We start from the raw sequence: 22080 nt of genomic DNA, 5'->3' as shown, positions 1-22080 counted from the left end.
ACTTCATGAGTATAAGTTTTCATTTGTGAGTTAATACTTTGATTAGTAAATTATATTTTTTATCTAGTGCATGATTATGAGAGTATGAAATGTTTTTTTCATTGGTCTTTAAAGTTGTGTTTCATGTTCTAGAATTTATTTTAATCATCTTTTGAGGTAAAATATTAGAAGACACATGATTACGAAAATGATATAGGCCATCTTTGGATTTATTGAACCTTTGAAGCCAACCTTGATACAATTCTTCCATAGTCACCCATTTGAGCCTAATGATACTTTTCTTTGTTATGAAACTGCATTACAAGCCCAAAGCCTTGATTTGTATATTTTCTATCTTTTGGTCCCTCACCTTATATGCATTAGGACATTCATGCATCATTTATGAGTTATGCATTATTACAGATGAAGGGTGAAGCTATGAAAAAGAATGGGAAAATAAAAAGAAAAAAAAAAGTCAAGCTAGCTTCCAAAAGAAAAAGAAAAAAAAATAAAAGCAATAAAGTGGTGAAATAGCAAAGAAAGAAACAAAAGTGAACAAAAGCAAATATTGTTTCCTAAAGCAACAACTTTAGGAAACAAAAACAATAAAAGGAAGAAAAGAAAGAAAAAGTAAGCAAAAACTAAGTTTAAGGGTGATTTTTAGAAAAGCTTTAACTTCTTTCCCTTGAGAGCTCAACAATGAATGATCATAGACAAAGTAATGCATAGTTAGGATAGATAAGCCTAAAATGTCTTTCATCATAACTTGACCCTAGCATTACATTACAAGCTTATAAAGTCTTAAATGACCTTTAGTCATATGTTTGACTACATTAGTAGAGAAAGATGTGATAAGCAAACATATGAAATGTGATCACACTTTATTGATCTTTGTTTTAGAAGTTTCATGTTTTACATAATATCATTAGATTTCAGGTAAGGATGTGCGAGATGTATTGCTTTCATTTGGAATAATAGTTAGGAATGAAGTTATCTTAGGTTGATTCTTGTATAATAGCTTAAGTTCATGATTTTGCATTAGTTATATTCATGATGAATGAAGCATTGGAATTTAGTGATGATTCTAGCTCAATCTTGTTTTGTTTAAAGAAAAGAAAAAGCTTAAGTTTAATTGCACTAAAATTTTAGTATTTTATTACCTCTTTTTAGTGTAATTTCTATTGAATATTGGCTTGTTCTATGAGAAATTTGGCAAAAATACTCATAAATGCATAAATATTCAATGTGTAGGTGAAAATACAAAAATAAAGGAAATTTGGAGCTTTTGGACTCATTTTTTAGGAATTTTGGTGTAAAAAGCCATGAAAAGCCAAAATTAGTGTGTTTGTGCTACATTGCCACTTACAAGAATTTTTCTCACCATTTCTCTTCTATGATTTCATTAACTTATTTGAGCTCAATTGAACTTTATTTCAAGCCTTAATCATCCTATTTTTCAATTTGAAATGTTCTTCTTAGTTCACTAGCGCATTGTTACCTTTGTAGTATTTTTACAAGTGCTAGAAAAGTAATAGGTGCATTAGTGTAGTTTGAAGCCTTCTTTGTAATTGATAACTTTTTAAAATTTTTCAAAATTTTTCATGCATAAATTGTCCACTAAATGGTCTGTATTTGAAAGAAAATTGAAGGAGAAATTGGTTACAATCGATGCCAAAATTAAGGAGCAAAATTCAACTAAGGGCATTAGATGCATGAGCTATGTGATCAAGATCTTATGGTGTCATTTGGGAGATTCAAAGAGGGACCTATTAGAACTACTTAGCTGGCCATTTGAAGGCTTGTAATTGGACATAGTTTTGATTTTATAGAGCTTACTAGATCATGGGAAGAAGGCTTAAAGTAAAGGGAACAAAGAAGAAACAAATAAGGAAGCAAATGATGCAAAGTAGTTGAGATAGAAAGATCTAGAATAGTTGGTAGTTGAGCTAGATTTTTCATTCACCTTGAGTGGTTGAAGCACTTCCCATTTGCCTATAAATAGGGGAGAGTGGCCGGCCACTAGGAGACTTTAGCTAGTTTTTACATTTTTTTTCTTTTCCTTGCATTTACTTTCTTTTCTCTTTGAACAGTTTCTTCCTTGTTCTTTTAGAGGGCCATTTGGGGGAAATTTGCATTTATTTTCTAGCAAAATTTACTTCTTTGCCTTTTATTTTCAATGCATTTTAAGATTTTTTCAATAAAAATTCAAGATCTTTAAGTTTTCAAGTTTAATTTGATGCATTTTCAATTATTTCTCAAATTTGTTTGGCAATTTATGTTTCTAACCTATGTATGGTTTTTCTATTGACTCTTGATCAAATATTACTTGTTTTGATCCAAATTTTTTTCCATGGATTCTTGATTTATTGATTACAAATTTGAAAAATATCACATGCAAATTCAATCTACACAATTCCATAAATTTCTTCAAACTTTTGATTTAACCTAGAAGGTGAGCTTAAGCTTGAGTGAGTAAGCATTTCAAGTGACTTCTCTCCTAGCTAGACATTTGGTTTGCCATTTCTTTACTTTGTACTCTTTAATTCATCAAATTACTTATTAAATCTCATTTGATTGCATTTAAATTCATGCATTTCAATTCTGTTTGGCTAAATTTTCTTGTAACTACTCTGTTTTTGCTATTTTTACATTCGGTTTGAATTTGAGTTTAATGAGCTGAGTTTTTAGTTGATTCATGTGATTTCTTTGTTGATCTAGGTAGTAAACTTGCAGATCTATGTTGTCTTGGTTTGAATTTGAGTTTAATGAGCTGAATTTTTAGTTTATTCATGTGATTTCTTTGTTGATCTAGGTAGTAAACTTGTAGATCTATGTTGTTTTAGTTCAATTTGAGTTCATTCTATCTAGAGAGTTGTAGATATAATTTTTCTTCCCTGAATCAACAGTTTCCAGCATTCAAATTCAGTTTTTATTTTTTACTCTTTTGGTTAATTATTGCAATTTCCTTTAATTACTTGTACTTACTTTAGATCATTTATTGTTTTTGCAATTTCCAATTCAAATTCTTTCAAATGCATTAGCTTAGATCTACATTCCTTGTTGAACATTCAGTTTCTAGTTTTGCACTTAAGTTTGGATCTATATGTTCTTCTTTAGATCTTGCATTTTTGTTACTTCAATTGCACTTTAAATCTATTTTCATCTTAGTTTAGTTACTAATTTTGCAAATTACAAGTTGTTAGGATAATTTCTTAAGAAGTTTCTAGATATTTCTTTTGTCAAAAGTTGAAAAGTAATTATTTTTAGTTGTTAGTTATTTTTTGTAAAAGCCTTTAAGCTACTATTTTGTCGATTAATTATTCTTTTTATTTTTGATTTTTTATATCTATAACTTAATATAAAAACTATCCCGTTTCTTCCATTTATATTACACCTAAGCAATATCATAAAGAAAAATTACAAGGATAATTTTGGAAAAAACTAGTTCCCCAAGCTTCTAAAACTTCAAGGTTTCATATATGAAAAAGGTGTAAGAGGGAAAAGCCCTACCTCCTCTTTCTCCCAACTCCTTCCTCCTACTCTTACCCTCACCCATCTCTGTTTCTCTCATTTTCCCTCACTTTCTTTCTTATTTTAAAAACTAAACTCCCAAACTGGACATATACCATATAAATATATTTTGAAGGGATGAAAATGAATATGTGTGCTTAGACATTGGATGGGCCAGAAGGGCTAAGGGTGAACCGTATTTAGAGTTGAAATTACTTTGATTAAAGGGTGATAGACAGAGTCGGTTGGCGTGGCTGCTTCTTTTGGCATGGGTTTCACGTGCCATGGAAACACTGATTACTACTATTTTTTTTCCTTTTTTTTTTCTTGTCTCTTGCAAAATTTTTCATTGAAAATGGTATGGACTTTGAATTTGGGCTCAATTCTTAGTTGGAAATTTACGAGTTTGAAGTTTTTCCTCTTTATTCTAAACTCTTATCTTGGCATCTATAGGGTCAATTTGAGAGACCAGCAATAATGGCTCTTGCAATCTAACTAGTGGTCTTAGTGTTTCCCTTGCCAGTCCTGATGGTCGCATCATTGGTGGAGGTGTTGGAAGAATGCTTATTGCAGTAAGCCCTATTCAAGTAACTCTTTGGTTGTAGTAATATCTATGATGTTATTTTTAATTCTCATTTCTAATTGCCGATTTATCTATATTCATATGGGTTTTGAATTGTAGGTTGTCAATTTATGAAAGGTATCAATTTTATGTTTGATCATTTTTTTTTCATGCATATTGTTTTATGGGTTTTGATTTGATTTTATTATGGTTTTTGACTTTGAATTTGGTGGTGGTGGTGACAGTAGCTTTGTCACTACTGTCGTCAATATTGATTTTATTGTTGAAATTTAATAATTTCATTGTTTAATTTTGTTCTTGATGTCGAAAGTGAGTTAATTTTTTTTCTATTGGTATTTGTTTTTAGTTTTTTAAATAGCTATTACACTGCATGTTTATTGTGGTTCGTTGTTCTTTCTGAATTTTGTAATAGTTTTTTTTTCCTGTAATGAGATGTGTCATTTGCAATTTTGTGAGATTTTTATTTATAATGAATGATGAGTGTTTGAATATTTGCATGATTCAATAAATTTATATTGGAATGTACTGTTGTTTCTATGTGAAAGAGGCTATGTACTAAATGTTTAGTATTAGTAATTATTTTGTTTGTTGATATAAAGGTGTACAGATAAAGGACACGTGCCATGCACCAAGTGGTTTCTTATGAATGGTGAGTGTTGATGCAGTGATGGGGATGGCATGGCCCATGGCTACATTCAACCATTCCCATTTAGCCATTCCCTTTCTTTTTCTTTAAAATCCTGATGTCCACACGTTATTTGACTAAGTTTTCTATTTGAGTCGGGCTTTGCCTTTGTCTCCTGGTGTGTTCTCACTTCTCAATTTTCGTTGACTCTCAACTCTTTAGATTCCCAAATTGTGGATTAAAAATTTATTTGATTATGACTTTTTTTTTTATTTTGATTTCAATGTTGTGTCATTTAATACTTTCTAACTCTTAATTTTTTTTAGTAAAAAAACAAAATTCACTTTCAAAATCATTAATTACGTGTGATAGAGTATTAGATTAATAAAAATTCAAATTGTACAAAAATAAATCACTGTCCCAAAATCTTAAAATATTAGTAATTGTTTAATCCTTGGTTTCTTTTAACAAAGAACTATGGATTGAGATTGAGATTGAGTCACTATTCAATAATTTAATGTAGATATTTATTTTTTCTGTGAAAATTGAATGTATATTGAAAAATTGCTTATTTACAATTATACAAGAATCTTAAGTTTATATACAACTAACTAGGAGTTAAACTAGGAAACTAAATCTTCCTTAATTCTAGGGATACAAATACTTAATTCTAGAGATACAAATATAAATATACAGATTACAAGATTACAACCAACTGTAAATAAGTGTTTTCCCACACTCCCCCTCAAGCTGGTGAATAGGTGTTTTCCATTCCCAGCTTGGAAATAATTTCTTGAAATGTTGCACTGCTGAGACCTTTAGTCAACACATCTGCAAGTTGACCCTTGGTTGATACATAAGGTGTACAAATCAACCCACTGTCTAGTTTCTCTTTTATGAAATGCCGGTCTACTTCAATGTGTTTTGTTCTGTCATGTTACACAGGATTGTGTGCAATGCTTATTGCAGACTTGTTATCACAGTAGAGTTTCATTGGTCCATCCCACTTGATCTTCAAGTCTTCTAGGATAATCTTTAACCATAATAGTTCACAAATTCCTTGAGCCATTGCTCTGAACTCTACTTCAGCACTTGATCTTGCCACCACATTCTGTTTTTTACTCCTCCAAGTCACAAGATTACCACCAAGAAAGTGTAGTAGCCTGAGGTAGATCTTCTATCAGTTACTGAACCTGCATAATCAGCATCTGTATATGCTTCTAGAACTAACCCCGAATCTTTTTGAATAAGATACCTCTCCCAGGATTGGCCTTCAAATAGTGCAATATACGGTAGACAGCCTATAAGTGCACTTCTTTAGGACTATACATAAATTGACTTACCACACTCACAGCATATATTATATCAGGTCTAGTATGTGAGAGATAAATGAGTCTTCCAACTAATCTTTGGTACATCTCTCTATTTACAGTAGCATTTTCATTAGCTTCTCTAATTTTATGATTAGGATCTATAGGGGTATTTGCAGGTTTACATGCAAGCTTCCCAGTTTCTTTCAGAAGATCCATCACATATTTCTGTTGTGAGATAAAAATATCATGCCGTGAGTGAGCTACTTCAATTCCTAGGAAGTACTTCAATCTCCCTAGCTCTTTTATCTCAAATTCTCTAGCCAAACACTGTTTTAGAGCTTCTCTCTCTTTTTCATCATCTCTAGTTACAATTATATCATTAACATACACTAATAAAACTGACTCTCCCTGAATCAGAGTGCTTGATAAACAATGTGTGATCTCTTTGACTCTGTTTATATCCCATTGCTAGCATCACTTTGGTAAATCTCCCGAACCAAGCTCTAGGAGACTGTTTAAGGCCATATAAAGCCTTTTTTAATCTGCATACTTTATTTGCTTCTAGATGACCTCCAAATCCCGGTGGAACCTTCATATATATTTCTTCTTCCAAATCACCATGTAAAAAAGCATTCTTTACATCAAATTGTTGAAGCTGCCAATTGTAATTTGCAGCTAATGATAACAAAATCCTAACTGTATTCATCTTGGCAACTGGAGCAAAGGTTTCCTGGTAATCCACTCTATAGGTCTGAGTGTAGCCCTTAGCCACTAACCTGGCTTTATACCTTTCAACAGTACCATCTGCCTTGTATTTTACAGTGAAAACCCATTTACACCTTACTGAATTTTTTCCTTTAGGCAACTCTACCAGTTCCCATGCCTGATTTTTCTCTAAGGCCTCTATTTCTATTTTCATGGCTTGCCTCGATTTCTCACTGAATAATGCCTCGGATAATGTAGTTGGAACAAAAATAGTGTTTAGGCTCACAAGAAAATTTTTGTGAGATGGTGAGAATTTTTCAAATGACACAAAATTAGATATTAGGTATAGTGGATGCTTGGTACATTCTCTGGTTCCTTTCCTAATGGCAATAGGCAAATCATAATCACTAGTTATAGTTTTAAGAGATTCATGCTCATTTTGAGAAACAGAGTCAAAAACTGTAGTTACCTCATTTCCAGAGTTAGGATCAGGTTCTTGGACTAGCACTGGTTCAGGATCTGAAACTTTTCTTCTTGAGTACACCTGTAATTCTTTCATATAATCAAGAACAATATTATCCTTTGTCACATCTTCCGTATTTGGAATCGGTTCAGACTCAAATTCAATGTTTGACTTGAGCTCAGCAGAAACAGGTTTCGACTCATAAGAATTAAAGGGTGTAAATGTTGAAGAATGGGGCAAATCAAGCAAAAAGAAGTCTTTATCCTTATCTTCCATGAATGAAGTCTCCCATTGAAGATAAGGTTGGGTAAAAAATAGTTTATTTTCTTCAAAAGTGACATCTGCAAACACATAAAATTTTTTGGTTGGAGGATGATAGCACTTATATCCTTTTTGAGTTAAAGAATACCTCACAAAAATACACTTAATCGCTCTTGGATCCAACTTTCCCCTATTATGACTGTGAACATGAACAAATGATGTACAACCAAATATCCTAGGTGTGAGATTGTTTGTGGTATTGAGGTTGGGATAAAATTGTGAGAGTAGTTTCATAGGAGTTTTAAATCCCAAAACTCTTGAAGGTAACCTATTTATAATGTGTGTGGCAGTGAGAACAGCTTCCCCCCAATAAGATTTAGGTACATTTGCTTGAAAAAGAAAGGCTCTTGTTGTGGCTAATAAATGGTTATTTTTTCTCTCTGCCACTCCATTCTACTGTGGAGTATTAACAAAGATGACTCATGGATAATCCCCTCTTTTTGGAAATAGGTGGATAGACTCTGGTTGAAGTAATCTTTTGCATTATCAGACCTAAATCTCTTGATTCTTACTCCAAATTGATTTTGGATCATGTTTTGGAAGCTTAAAAATATACTATTCACATCTGATTTATATTTAAGTAAAAAAACCCAAGAGACCCTAGTACAATCATCTATGAATGAAACAAATCATCTCGTACCAGAAATATTAAGAATTGTAGAGGGACCCCAAATGTCACTATGAATCAAGTAAAAAAGAGTAGAACTTCTTTTGTTACTGATTGAAAAAGACACACGTCTATGTTTTGCAAATTCGTAAATATCACAATGAAAATCTTCAACATTTAATTTTTTGAACAAAGAAGGAAACATGTTTCTCAAGGTTCCAACAGAAGGATGTCCAAGACAAAAATGATAAAGCCAAATTTTATCTTTATTGAAAGATTTTTCAGAAAGAAATGACAAAGGTAAACTATTTTTTATACTACTTGTGTTATTTGATGTCTCAAGATAGTATAGTCCATCCTTCTCCTTAGCAAGTCCAATCATCTTCCCCGAACTCTGGTCCTGAAATTCACAATAAGAGGGATAAAAAGTTACTTTGCAATTCATATCTCTGGTAAGTTTTTGTATAGACATCAGATTAGTAGATAATCCAGGAACATGAAGAACATTTTTTAGAACAAACGAGGGATTAACTTGAACATCTCCTAATCCTGTCATTGTGGTAAGTGAACCATCAGCAACAACAATTTTCTTATTACTAGGACATAGGTTATATGTACTAAACTTTTGTGGGGAATGTGTCATGTGGTCTGTGGCTCCCGAGTCAATGACCCAAGAACTCGTAATAGGCTTAGCCGAGACATTTAATCCATGAGAACCGGAAGCTTTACCTGAACTAGAAACTTTACCCAAAAAACATACCATAGTAGGCTTTTCAAGGATTTTCAATAAGTTTATCAGCTTTTCAATCTCTTTCCTGTTGAACTCTCCTTGTTTTTGAGACATCTGTAGTACTCCAGTGATTTTCCCAGTTAACATTTCCTCAAATTGGGTGATAGTGATATCTTTCTTTGAAAGGGTTCGGCAATGAAGGCCTAAACAGGATTCGACAATGAAGGCCTAAAAAAGTCAGCAATAAAGGCTGAAAATTTTTCTTCCCAAGAATAGCCTAAAGCTCTGATACCATGTGGAAACTGAATGTATATTGAAAAACTGCTTATCTACAATTATACAAGAATCTTAGGTTTATATACAACTAACTAGGGGTTAAACTAGGAAACTAAATCTTCCTTAATTCTAGGGATACAAATACTTAATTTTAGAGATACAAATATAAATATACAGATTACAAGATTACAACCAGCTGTAAATAAGTGTTTTCCCATATTTTCTTTCTTTATTTAATCTTTATTGCACGTATGATACATGATATATTTTTTTATACTCATGGCATTTATGTTGGTAAGATATTAAGAGTATATCTTCAAATGGTTTTTTTTTTTTAATTTAAAATCATTAGAATTTAGATTTTGATTATTAAAATTAATTTTTATTAACATATTACTGATTGTTGACAGCGCATTCATTTTCATTTTCCTCTTAACTTAATCACTTCCAATTTACTCATAACCTTAGGATTTTATAATTTTTAATCATTATTTTATGTTTACAGTTTTGATTACTTCCATAATCACGTTTAAATATCACTAGAATTGTTTTGCTCATTATGTAAGTTTTGGTGTTTGCTTTTGTAATTGATAGAATTGGCATGGTTATTATCTTTGTTTTATCTAAGGTTTTGTTCTATATGATTTTTGTTTTATTGATGTAGCTTTGTTCTCATTTTGTTTGTGGTTTTCTAGTTTGTAGAAATTTGTTGATCTTGAAGTGATTCTAAAATCTTTGTTGTGAAGATTGAAGTTGAAGTTTGATCATTCTTTATTTGATTTTTCTGTGAAGAATGGTCTTTTTTATCTATCCTTGATTTATTGATAATTGAATCTCTTATAATATTGAAGTATTTAATCAAAGTTGGTGGCTTTTTGATGTTTCATGTTAAAGAATTTCTATTACAGAATATTAATTATAGTGTTTGTGTATTTTCACAATACTGACATTGCAATTGATGCTCTTTCAGTTTGGTTGGTTCCACTTCCTTGATCACCTTTACATTCTATTATTTTTTTAAAATTCTACTATTTGCTTGTTGTTTCATACCTTGCTGCATCTTTTTGATAAATTTTCAATTCCTTATTTGGCAGCATATCAATCTTCATTTCTGAATCCATGATTCTGCTGGGATTTTTTGCTGGAATTGGGTATGTTACCTGTTGTAAGGCCCTCCCCATTTCACTATACAAGTGTAATTAATTGAAATAGGAATTTCCAAAAATTAAAAGGAAAAAAGGAAGATATAAATTGAATCTCAATCTACAGCCTATTAACTAAAAAAAGCTTTAAGTTGCTCATCATGAATATGCATTGCAATAGATTTATAGCTGAAAAGAGTGCTTATGCAGAAATGGTGGCACATGTGAGATCAAACATCACATAAAAGTAAATAACTTCTATTGTCTTTAACTTAAATTTTAATAGAACATTTCTCTCTCCATAAACATTGCATTGGTCTTATTGATGAGTAATTATGATTCCATTTTTTGTGGTTTTCTGGCATTCATGTTCTGAAGTAGTTTACTCTGATATTTAGGTTTTGATGATGATCTTATTCATTGTAGTGTCTCCGGTAAAATGATGAATCGCTATAGCACATTTATATGATAGATTCTATAAAATATTGAATTGTCACCTTTTATATGTCCGGCATTGGATTACACAAAAAGCGTTAGATCCCCACATAGTTAGTGTTACTCTTTTAATCGGAAATAGAATGAATTCAAGTATACATATAAAGTAAAAAATTTTCTCTTTGAAGCATTTGTACTGTTATACAACTGATTTTGAATTTTTTTTAGTGCCTTGATTGTTTTCATCTCTCACCCCTCCTTACTGTTTCATCCATCCCTGTTTACGCTTCTTAACACGTTGTGTTTTTAATACAGTGTGCGTGTAGTAAATGAGCTTGGTGCAGGCAATGCCAAACGTGCCAAATTTGCAACTGCAGTGTCTGTGATTACCTCTCTAGCTTTTTTTTCAGACATTTCTTAGGTGTAATGTTCACCTCAAGTTCTTCTGTTATTGAAGTTTGACCATTTTTGCAGGGACCAGGTTGAAATTCCCACAACCTTACTAGCATTCAACATTCTTCTCAACTGCATTCAACTAGTTCTTTCAGGTAATAAGCCCAATAAGAAATTTCTATTTGGAATCATGATTAATAATTTGTCATATTATTTGATCATTGTGCTTTGTTTTCAGGTGTGGCAGTCGGATCTAGTTCACAAGGTGTAGTGGCATTTGTAAACATAGGTAGCTACTATATAGATGGAGTTCCTCTTGGTGTCTTCTTAGGATGGCTTCAATTTAGTATCACAATAAGTATAGTTATTGTGCCACAAGTTTTTAGCAAAAGAGTCTTCTCATTTCAAAATTATAAAAAATGACAGTACTCGAATTAGTTTATATACTTGAAACGTGAGTTCGGTTCATTTTTCTCTACTATATTTTGAGCCTGATGCTCAGTTGGGGCGTCTCAGAGCTTTTCCTTCTGCTTGGGCTATTAGGTTCATATCAACACTTCTGGGTAAAGGAATAGCTTTCAAAAGATGGATCAATTGCAGCAGTGACTGGACTACCTTTCTCAAATTTTTTCTGTATTAAATCTCTTTAATTTGCATTGTTATAATATGATTTTACATGCAATGAATTTTATCATGATTTTATTTATGTTTTTTTCTTCAAATTGCCTGTTTTGTTCGCCACTGTTATTCGATGAAGTCAACAAATCAAGGTGTTTTAAACTGATTCTGTTGTTAATATTTTAACATTTCTTGATGCATGTAGCGTTTTATAATATTAAACAATGAATTTTTGGTTCTTTTGAAGATGCAATGAATGCGATATTACAGATATTGGATTTTTTTAATTATGTTATTTAGAATGTTATAGTTTTTATTATTCATAGAAATACTGATGTTGGAAATGGAGTGTTTGGTAAATTTTTATGTAGATCTTAATCGTTGACAATAATGGCGTCAACAGCTGAGGCCATGGGATGATACAAAAGGAGAGTCAAAACAGTTCCATCTAGGGCTTTCTCGGTGGTAACAACCATGTTCAGTAACAGGGTTGGACTTCCACCGAAGAAAACCATTACCTTGGCATCTTTCATTGCTCCTAGACTGGTAAAGCTCATTTGAATATACTTTTGCATTTGGCTTAGATCCTTATTAAATTTAGGGGTTTTCTTGTTTGCTTGACATTTTCTTACTGATTAATTTAGTTTTTGTTTGGACAATGATTTTGTGGGATGAGAGTTACTTTTGAGAGTTTATATTGGGTTATTATTTTTTATTTTTGAAATTATATTTTAAATGAGAGCTTATACTGGGTTATTGTTTTTTATTGTTTTTCATCCAATTGCACCATTTGTTTCAATCCACCATGCTGAATATGTGGATCCATTTTTTCCTGGATTAAGTTCGTTAAACAGTTTAGAACTTTTTACAAAAGCTATGAGAATTGAACCCAGGAGCTTTCTATAACGATCAATCTATTGTGATCATGCTCGGCATCTCACTTTTTTAGTTTCACTCAGTTATGTTGTTCAAATGCTCGCAAATATTCTTTTACCTTGTGAGCTAGGACGTTTAGAGCAAACCTACATTGCCTGGAATAAATTAAGACACCCTATGAATTTGATCATGACACCAAGCGTTCTTACAAATCTGTTTGCAAAAAGCCAGTTATATTTTTCCTCAAAGATGTAACGAAAGATGGTAATGCTACATTGGGTTCATACGCTGGGGCCAAAGCCAAAGATGACCTGAAAAGAATGGTTTTCTACTTTCCACGTTCCCCTTGGTTGTAATACGTGCATAACATCCAGGTTTTAGGGTATCATTTTGGAAAGAATTGGCATTTGGTGTCTTCTAATAATTGTTTCCTAAGTTTTTTTTTTCCTCTTTAGGTAGTTTCTATCCTTTTCGGTTTCATGACGATTTCTAAGTATTATGGCAAGTGCCACGTCAGTTATGTTGCAAGATAAACGGTACTGGTGATGAACTCCTTAGATTAACAGTCGGGCAATGTGAGAACAAAGCTCTCAGTTCTTTTACTGATTCTTTATAAATGATAGAGGGATGTTGTTAAGCATACATACAGGCTTCAAGATGGACCTCAAACTATTTGTGTTTTATTCTTTTTAGCTGCATGGAAGTTTTTTGGGTTTGCCTTGAGATTGACATTGGAAATTTTTCTCATAAGCTTACTTCCCTATATTAGATGTTGGAGTGCTTTGTTGTACACAGCTGATAGAGTTAAAGATTAGTTTGCAACTTCAGTTCAATCATTCAATTGTTTGACTTCATTTTTCTTCAGAGGATATAATATTTTAAATAATTATTAACTCATTGTAGGGTTAAATGTTCTATGGCTCAAGATCTCTTGTAGTTGTTTAACTTTTTAGGGAGTTAAATGTTCTATGTCTCAGGATCTCATGTAGCTGTTTATTATTTCAGGTGCATCACACTTTTGCCATTACAGGGTCTGATGATACTTTTAACTTGTGGGACGAGGATAGCAAACAAAGACTAAAGGTATCTTAAATCCTTTATCAATTTAAAAAACAAAAAGATTATTTATGATACATAACTGTTCCCTTTTTTTTGGTGAATAGCCTTCTTTCCTACTTGTGCTAATTGTTAGGAAATCAACATGCACACACAGTGCCTACACACAAAATAGCAAGCTCAAATCATGAATAAAAGTACATAAATATATTTGTTTCGGTCCAACTCAAAATGACTTACCCCAAACCTAATCCACTAACAAATAAATTTTTACAACTGTGAGATTTTTGGAATGAAAAAAGTCTCTAAAAATTCCTTACTCAAAACTTAACCCAAAATCCAATTACATCATTTTAATAACCTACTCACCTAGCTATTTTTTTTGTGTCTAACTATCTGAGACTACCAAATCAAGACCAAAACATCTTATTTATAAGGGTAAAACCCCTTATACCTTTACTAAACTCTTGATATGAGATACATGACAAACTCAAAACTTTTATAACTTTCGATGTAAGATTATAAGATTCAAAGGCAAACTTCAACAAATCTTCCCTTGACTTGAATCTCCAAACGCTTCAACAAAATCTGCAAAGCTAACATGCTTGCCCTTCTTCTTTTCTTTCATCACAGGAATCCCAGCAACTGAGCCTACATCAAGTATGTACAAGTATTTTTGATCTTATTCCCTTGTAGAATCACACTACCATTCTTGTACACTTTCAACGAATCATTACTATCATAATATGTATACCTCCGAGAAGCTAACTCACCCAACACAATTAAATTGTAGCTACAACTTAGTACATACCTTACATGATGAAGCGTCCTAACAACACTATTGTGAGATTTAAGGCGAACACTCCCAATGCTTTGAATTTGCACTTTTTCATTGTTAGCAACCACAATATCCTCATACTTTTCATTCTCATCCAACTTCACAAAGCAACTCTTTTCATTGCAAACTTGAACTGTAGCAGCAGAATCTAAAACCTAACCTTTATCACATTTCAAAGTCTGAGTCTCATCCACACAAGTCGTCGAAACGACATCATCATCATCAGACATAACAGCAACTGTATCACTCTTTTCTTCATCGAATTTTTCTCATCATTTGCCTTTTTGAAAGCAGTCATATCCCGTCTCAACTTTTGCAGTGCATTTGGATATGTCCTTTTTCACCACAATAATAACATTTTATATCACTGTAATCTCTGTCTCTTGACTTAGATCTTCCTCTTGATCCATCAATCTTCTTTTGAGTCCTCCCCCGATCAAAACCTTCTACAGCTAGTGTACTTTCCCCAAGTGATGAGTTTTGTGCTCTCATAAACCTTTCGTTCTCACGTAACAAGGCAGTCACATCATCCAACTTCAAAGTAGACCTATCCACCAACAAAGTCTAAACTAAAAGTCTATAAGACTTAGGCAAAAATGACAGCAAAATTAAGGCCTTCTCTTTATCTTTTAATTCATCAATAAAAATTGCTAGCAATTAAGAAACTAATCTATTAAACTCATTCAGGTGATCATGAAGACTTGTACCTTCATTCATCTTCAAAGAATATAGATCCATCTTCAAACATAATTTGTTAGTCAATGACTTCGATGCATAAATACCCTCAAACTTATCCCACAAACTCTTTAAAGTACTTTTAGTCAATACACTATACTTTACCTCTAGGCTAACGCCAATCTAATAGTACTAACAGTTTTCTTTTGAATTCTATTTCAATTACCATCAGATTTTTTCTCGGACTTACTATTTTTTGATGCCTGATCCAACCTTTATTGTACTAATAGATCTTGAATCGTACTTTATCATAACATAAAATTATTCTTTTCATCAAATAATGGAATTTCAAACTTAGGCATAGGCATACTAGACATACTTTCTTCAGACATATTGAAACACTGCTTCACGATCTCCTCGAACCTCGAACCTCGCTCTGATATCACTTGTTAGGAAATCAACATACACACACAGCAGTCACACACAAAATAACAAGCTCAAATCAAGAATAAAAATACATAAATATATTTGTTTAGTCCCAACTCAAAATGACCTATTTCAAACCTAATCCACTAACAAATAAATCTTTACAACTGTGAGACTTTTGGAATGATAAAAGTCTCCAAAAACTTCTTACTTAAAACTTAACCCAAAACCTAATTACACCCTTTTAATAGCCTACTCACCTAGCTATTTTCTTAGTGTCTAACTATCTGGGACTACCAAACTAAAACCAAAACATCTTATTTATAAGGGTAAAACCTCTTATACCTTCACTAAACTCCTGATGTGTGATACAAGACAAACTCAAAACTCTTATAACTTTTGATGTGGGATTATAAGATTCAAGGCAAACCTCAACACTAATATGGTTTAAAAATTAGTAAAAATTGTTGTTTTTTGAAAACTAATAACCAAGAAAACAGATAGCAGAGTTTCTCAACAGTGTTAGATTGGTTAAGGTAGGTGTGTTAGAAAGGTGGCACTGATTGTTAAAACATGGAGTTTGATATTGCTAATAGTAGCAACAAATACCAATTTGTCACTGACAGTGACACCATTACGTATTTGGCATCAAAAATCCAAAAAACCTTTCAACAAGCTATATTTTTTTTAAAAATCAATTCTACCAAATGAAAGGAGAATCAACATAAAATTGTTTGTCATTTCTTAAAATTAATTGAAAATGATAGCTCCAACAAAATGATCATCTATGTTGCTTTCTAGTTTAGTTATATAATGCTATCGTTTTTTATTTTCAAACCATGTCAAGGTGCAGTTGGCCCATACCTTGTAGTACCTTCAACAATGATGGGCCAATATTAGTATACTTGGTTTCTCCTTTTCTGCAATACTGATTTTCTCTTTGCACTAGAAAAGATTTGGACAGTGATTCTCACATTGAATTTGCTATAGATTTGTTATGATTGGAGTAAGTGTGCTAAAAATAACAACCTTTCAATAACAAAGATCTAAATTTTCCTTCACTTGCCTCAGGTACATTAACAAGCATTATTCCATACTTGAACATTTATTGTATTCATTAAGCTTTTATTGATAAGAAATTTTCACTCTTGAATGCAACCGGTAATGCCTTTTGGAATACAAGAATATGAAGTTAAAGGCAAGCCAAGAGTCGAACAAGTGGTAGAAAGTGAAGGATGATTTTGATTAGAAAATTATCGAACCTAGAGGAAAGGATTTGCCTTTTTTTTGTCGCCATTCATTCTCTCTTTCCACAATTAGGATAAGAACAAGTTTTCTAATACTAGGAATGCTTCGCCTTGGGTCATTTATCTCTTTTAATTTATGTTTAAATAATATTTTTTATAATGTTTTGATTGCCTGATTGCTTAAATGATGTATTTTAGGTTTTTTACATATCTTTTGAGATACGGTAGAAAGCTTTTGAACCAAAGGTTTTCTTAAGAAGAGTTCAATGTTCAAGGCATTAAAGACTTGAGATCTCTTTCCTTATGGTTGAGTTTTATTGAATATATGTTCCTATAAGTAAGCTAAGATATAGTAAACGAAACTCTCCGAGTCTTAAATTAGGTGACACCAATTTTCAGAGCTTTAAAAAATAGATGTTTTTCTTACATTTTGTGCTTATTGCTCCTACAGCGAAGTGTGGGTTTCTTTATCTAGTTAGAATTATATTCAAAGCATGTTGAGTTCAATTCAATTTATTTTAGCTATTATTTTAGTTAATTTTGCTAGTTTGCTTATTTTACATGTTGCAACTTTACTTCTTGCTAGAATCATGTATTGCTCTTGGTTTTATTCAATTGATGTTACAGCTTAGCCTAGTATACACCTTTTAATTGAATCAATTTTAGAGAGAATATGAGGATGATAGGTAATTAGATTAAGAATTCTTTAGCTAATTATTGTGGGAACGATATATTAACTTTTGGTCATGATTATTACTTGAACAATTTGTGTGCTTACAAAAACGTCCCGATCAAATATTAATTTAAAATTTATTTGTCAAACATTAACATAGGCCTAATATTTTTTATTCTAAGTGTCATCATTTTTCAAATATAGTGAATAATTAGATAAACTTTATATGATTGAAAAAAGCATCATAATCTTTTTTTCTTTTGACATATTATAAGTTTAAATATGATAAGTATTCAATAAGATATGATTGAAAAAGTATATATAATAATTTTAAATATTACACGAAAATTATATGAAAAAAGACACGAAAATTATATGATTTAAAGTTTTAACAAAAATTGTATATAAGTTAAAAAAAACAAAATAAATGTCTTATATTTGACATGTCATCATGAATTGTTAAATAATTTTTTTTATTTTACATATATATTTAATACGAAATAGACATAACATGAATACATGAATTAGCATATCTATGAAAAAATTAAAATGCTAAAATTAGTTATGGCCTTTAAATTTACACTTTTGTTCTTTTGTTATTTAATCCATAATTATGATAATCGAATAGAAGAATGAACCGTTCAAGGTGTCGGGTCACTAGGCCACTAATTCAATTGACCCACTAATTCAATTGCTGGTTTGATAAGGTCAATTGTCAAACTCATAAAGATATTAAAAAATATAAATATTTCAAAAAATTAATCCTATTATGTAATAAATAATAAAATTTCATTGTAAATAATTTCATACTTAAAAAATTATAATATATAATATAATATAATAAATGTGAAAAAAGTATATATTTTAAAAATATATAATAAATTTAACTTACAAAAATATATCTAAAATTCAAACTCCTAATTCAAAATTTCAAAATAATAGTCAAATAATTTAATCATATTAATTAAAAACCAAACAAAAATAAATACCCTAAAAATTTGAAAAACACAAAAAAATTCTCAAAAAAAGAAAAAATAACTATATTTTCTAAGTTGATATTTTTATTGTGCATAAAGTGTAAGTGGGAGTAATACCATTTTATTTAGATTCTAACTTTTTTAGTTTCTATTTTACTTTATAATATGTTATTATAGTTAAATAAAAATTTAATCCATAATTTCAATTATAAAAACTAAATTAATCATAATTTTTAAATCAATTTATTAGCATTTGAAACCCAATGGGTTTAACAAAAATCAATTAATTCACCATTTTATTAATTAAATTGTTGGTTCAATACAATTTTAAAGCAAGTTAATTACAATTTCAATCTACTAAAAAATCAAATAGGTTTAGGTATCAGTTCAACTCGTTCAACCGATAGTCTTGTCCACTTCTAATAACTATAATTTCATCTAAGAAAATTTATTAAATATATTGACAATGGAGGTTTTAAATAAGGTATATGCCATTTTGTTAATCCGTTTTAGATTTAAAATACTCTATTGATAGTATATCAAATAATTTCTCATAAACATAATCTAATCATTAATGAAATTAAAAGCATTGTATCTATTAACCGAACTCACATAGTATTGATCAAACCGATTTGGCATTGACAAAAATAGCTTGAAAAAAATTTTAAATTAAAAAAGATGATATAGATTTTTTAGTTATGTGACCTATTTATATGGCTTTTTCTACCTTCGTCCTCCTTTTTCTTTCTTTTTTTTTTTTTTAATATTTTTGTTAACAAAATGTTGTCTCACTTTTTTAAAATATATTTTATAAAATATACACAAAAAAGATGTGTATTATTATAGTAATTTGGTTTGTGAAATTTAAAAACTTCATTATCAATATGTTTGATAATTTTTTTATATTTAATAATTCATAAAAGTTCATGAATTCAATTTTGATACATTAACACATACGGACTAAATCAACCATTTCATGCACTTACAAGAATCAATTGTACGATTTCACCTATAAGAAATAATCACTAAGTCAACAAGTTCCATGAATAAATTGCAATTAGAAAGAGATTCTAACCCTTGAATTTGGGAAAGTAAGTTGTAAATTGTAGAAGAAAAATAACATAAAAATTAGACCAACGAGACCTTAGTTTAATCGTAAAAAAAAAAAAAATCTTAAAATTTTAAAATTTTAGATTCAAATCTTATTATACATAAATTTATTTTAATTTTATGTAAATACTTAATTATAATTATAATTTGTACTTAATTATGATATTATCAACCTTGATTCTATGCATTGAAAGGTACTATAACTAATTTAATACCGAATGTATGGTGTGTATTGTAGATATTCTACCCAAAGTTGTTGTAGACAAAATGCAAAATCATGTAAGTCAGACCGTTGAGAACATATGGCAGAGGGCGTTGACGGCCGTTTGTGTTGACAAGAAGATCTCGATTTGTGAATTGCCCACAGTGACCGGGCCATATCACTATGTTAGTCCTCCATTGCCAGTTACCCTTCTACCCCTTCTGCTAATTACAGTGTTTGCTTAATTATTCGAGAAATAAATAGAGAAATAAAGAGAAAGGGGTAGTAACTACAATAAACGGATTCCTGTGAAAGAGACTAGCACTTGCGTATATATATTTTCTACATTTAAAATTATAATCTACTAAATAATATCTTATAAGAATAATTATACAAACCAAATTAAAACCACCTACATATTTTGACCAAATGGAAGAATGAGATTCATAAACAGATTACTTTGCAACAAGAAATTCACGGTTTGGCAGAATATGTAATCGTATTTTGACCAAATGGAAGAAAGGAGTTTCAATGGTTTTTGCTTGATGCGATAGTGATTTCAATCTCAAGAATTACTATTACTGAGTCACGCAATCTTGCAATCTTACCAAACATATTCACAAGACAATTGTAACAAAGTTTTCTTCTGCCCAAACATGTACCATAAAAATATCTTCAGCAAACAAGAGCTGTTATTTGCTGCAGGCTTTAGGACTATAATGTACAAATCTGATAATAATTTCATTTAAATGGTTTGCTGCATAGATTGAATATACAATAAGCATGTCATCCATCTATTTATAACCCTTTAAATTTACATCTCGGGCGGACAAGAAGGGATTGGCTTGAAAATCTTGGTAGGACACTAAGGTTTCAGGCCTTGTGCATATGTACATATCTTAGACTAAGCATTTTCATCTAGTGAAAGTAACAGAATAATTGAAGAATAACTGAGCATTGGATATAGATTGGCATCAAGGAATTGAGCATATTGTTTGATGGCAATATCTCTTTCTGGGAGTTCACTGGATAGAAAATCAAATGGTACAGGCTTACTGGTGTCCACCAATGGCTCCCATCTATATCCTGGACGCTCTGGCAATGTAATCGTGACAGGTAAATGACTGGTATTAAAAGCAACATAGATTTCTCCCTTCACAGAATCAATCTGGGTAGAAGCAAATGATAATAAAACTCAATCCAGTGAATGTACTGAGACAGAAAGAGAGATAGATAGGATTGAGGATACAGATAAAGATTTCACAGTAATCTAATAAGAAAACAGTACTATAAGCAAGGATGAACCATGTTTACAGATCTTTATTCTATTAACATCTTAATTCCATCAAATCTTAGTACCTTATGCCTAGTTTTTCTGTTTTTTGCACCAACTCGTGGAAGCAAAAGTTCATTGTAAGAAGAAAGAACGCAAGGTTCCCAGATATATTAAGCAAACAAATAGGCCTCAAATTTGAGGTTTTGGCAGATCATGAACCTCCTGCTGTCACATAAAGTCACCCTAAACATTTGAATTATCAAGCAAGTTACTGTTTTCTAAGTGTTAGAACCATCTTGAATCCAAATGCAGAACTGCTGTTATGATGTTTGCATAAGTGCTAAATTACCAAGATATTTCTTGCATTTGTTTAATATAATTTTATGGATTCAATGGTCCTGTTAGTATTTAAGGGATTATTGGGATGGCATTTAAGGTTTTGTTTGGTATTTCATATTTATGTTGGGCTTAAGAATTAGCCTATAAGTACCTATGTTATTTCAGCACTTAATAGATATAAAGTTCTATTTTTTTTTGTATTCTTTTTTGGTTTTTTTTTTTGGGGGCGGGGGGGGGGGGGGGGGGGGGTTGTGGTGTTATAAAAGGGGTGATATCAAGCTTTCGATTATTGAGATATTTAGACTTTGAAAACTAATTGAGACATAAGAAAGACTTGAGTTTTTCCAAATTGAAATTTCGGTAGAATTTCTTTAGTGTTTAGTTTTTTTGGTGGTCTATTTTGAAATTGTTGGTTTTGCATCAATTTTAATCACCATTAAAGCTCAGCAGAGCTCGCATCACCCTTTTCCAGCCATGGTGGTTCTTACTACCGACCATCAAAAAAGAAAACAAAATAAGAAGATGAAAAGTCCAGCCAAATCCAAAAAAGATCACTGCAATCATATGATCTCAATAATATTCAATAACTCTGCCTGCAAACAAGATTCATTAACTGATTCAACTGAGTTGCTGAAGGCAGAACAGAAAAGTGATAATGAAGATGTTAAGTTGTGGATCCATCATA

At 31.1% G+C, this 22080-nt stretch overlaps 2 protein-coding genes across 8 annotated transcripts in view; one reads left to right on the top strand and one right to left on the bottom strand.

Moving 5' to 3' along the window:
- Positions 1-3225: 3225 nt before the first annotated feature.
- On the top strand, positions 3226-20369 carry LOC111285785 (protein DETOXIFICATION 27-like). 7 transcript variants are annotated; one of them, XM_089762260.1, is made up of 9 exons: positions 3226-3847; positions 3943-4061; positions 10207-10263; positions 11005-11067; positions 11164-11237; positions 11321-11371; positions 12072-12246; positions 13582-13659; positions 19817-20369. In XM_089762260.1, exons 2-7 carry the CDS (start codon positions 4018-4020, stop codon positions 12083-12085), a joined length of 303 nt encoding a protein of 100 aa, XP_089618386.1. In that variant the 5' UTR covers positions 3226-3847; positions 3943-4017; the 3' UTR covers positions 12086-12246; positions 13582-13659; positions 19817-20369. The 7 variants fall into 7 exon arrangements, with proteins under 7 accessions (XP_089618386.1, XP_089618387.1, XP_022731124.1 ...); XM_089762261.1 differs by lacking the exons at positions 13582-13659; positions 19817-20369 and adding an exon at positions 13032-13150; XM_022875389.2 differs by lacking the exons at positions 12072-12246; positions 13582-13659; positions 19817-20369 and adding an exon at positions 11626-11804.
- Positions 20370-20500: 131 nt separating this feature from the next.
- ISA1 (isoamylase 1) overlaps positions 20501-22080 on the bottom strand; it is a 33399-nt gene continuing 31819 nt past the window's right edge. The window contains exon 18 of the mRNA XM_022876093.2: positions 20501-20948. Within this exon, the coding sequence (XP_022731828.1) occupies positions 20685-20948 (264 nt within the window). The 3' untranslated portion in view covers positions 20501-20684. The remainder of the gene's footprint in view (positions 20949-22080) is intronic.

This window comes from Durio zibethinus, chromosome 6 (genome assembly GCF_047325235.1).
Source record: "Durio zibethinus cultivar Kanyao isolate XHJ-2024 chromosome 6, ASM4732523v1, whole genome shotgun sequence".
In the NCBI taxonomy this organism is placed as follows: domain Eukaryota; kingdom Viridiplantae; phylum Streptophyta; class Magnoliopsida; order Malvales; family Malvaceae; genus Durio; species Durio zibethinus.
The sequence above is the reverse complement of the archived record's forward strand: the minus strand, read 5'-3'. Positions and strand labels throughout refer to the sequence as shown.

Coding starts and splice junctions, on each gene's coding strand:
- LOC111285785 (XM_022875386.2), top strand. CDS start 4,018: ATGGTCGCATCATTGGTGGAGGTGTTGGAAGAATGCTTATTGCA. Junction 4,062..10,206: donor TTGGAAGAATGCTTATTGCA/GTAAGCCCTATT, acceptor CTTATTTGGCAG/CATATCAATCTTCATTTCTG. Junction 10,264..11,004: donor GGATTTTTTGCTGGAATTGG/GTATGTTACCTG, acceptor TTTTTAATACAG/TGTGCGTGTAGTAAATGAGC.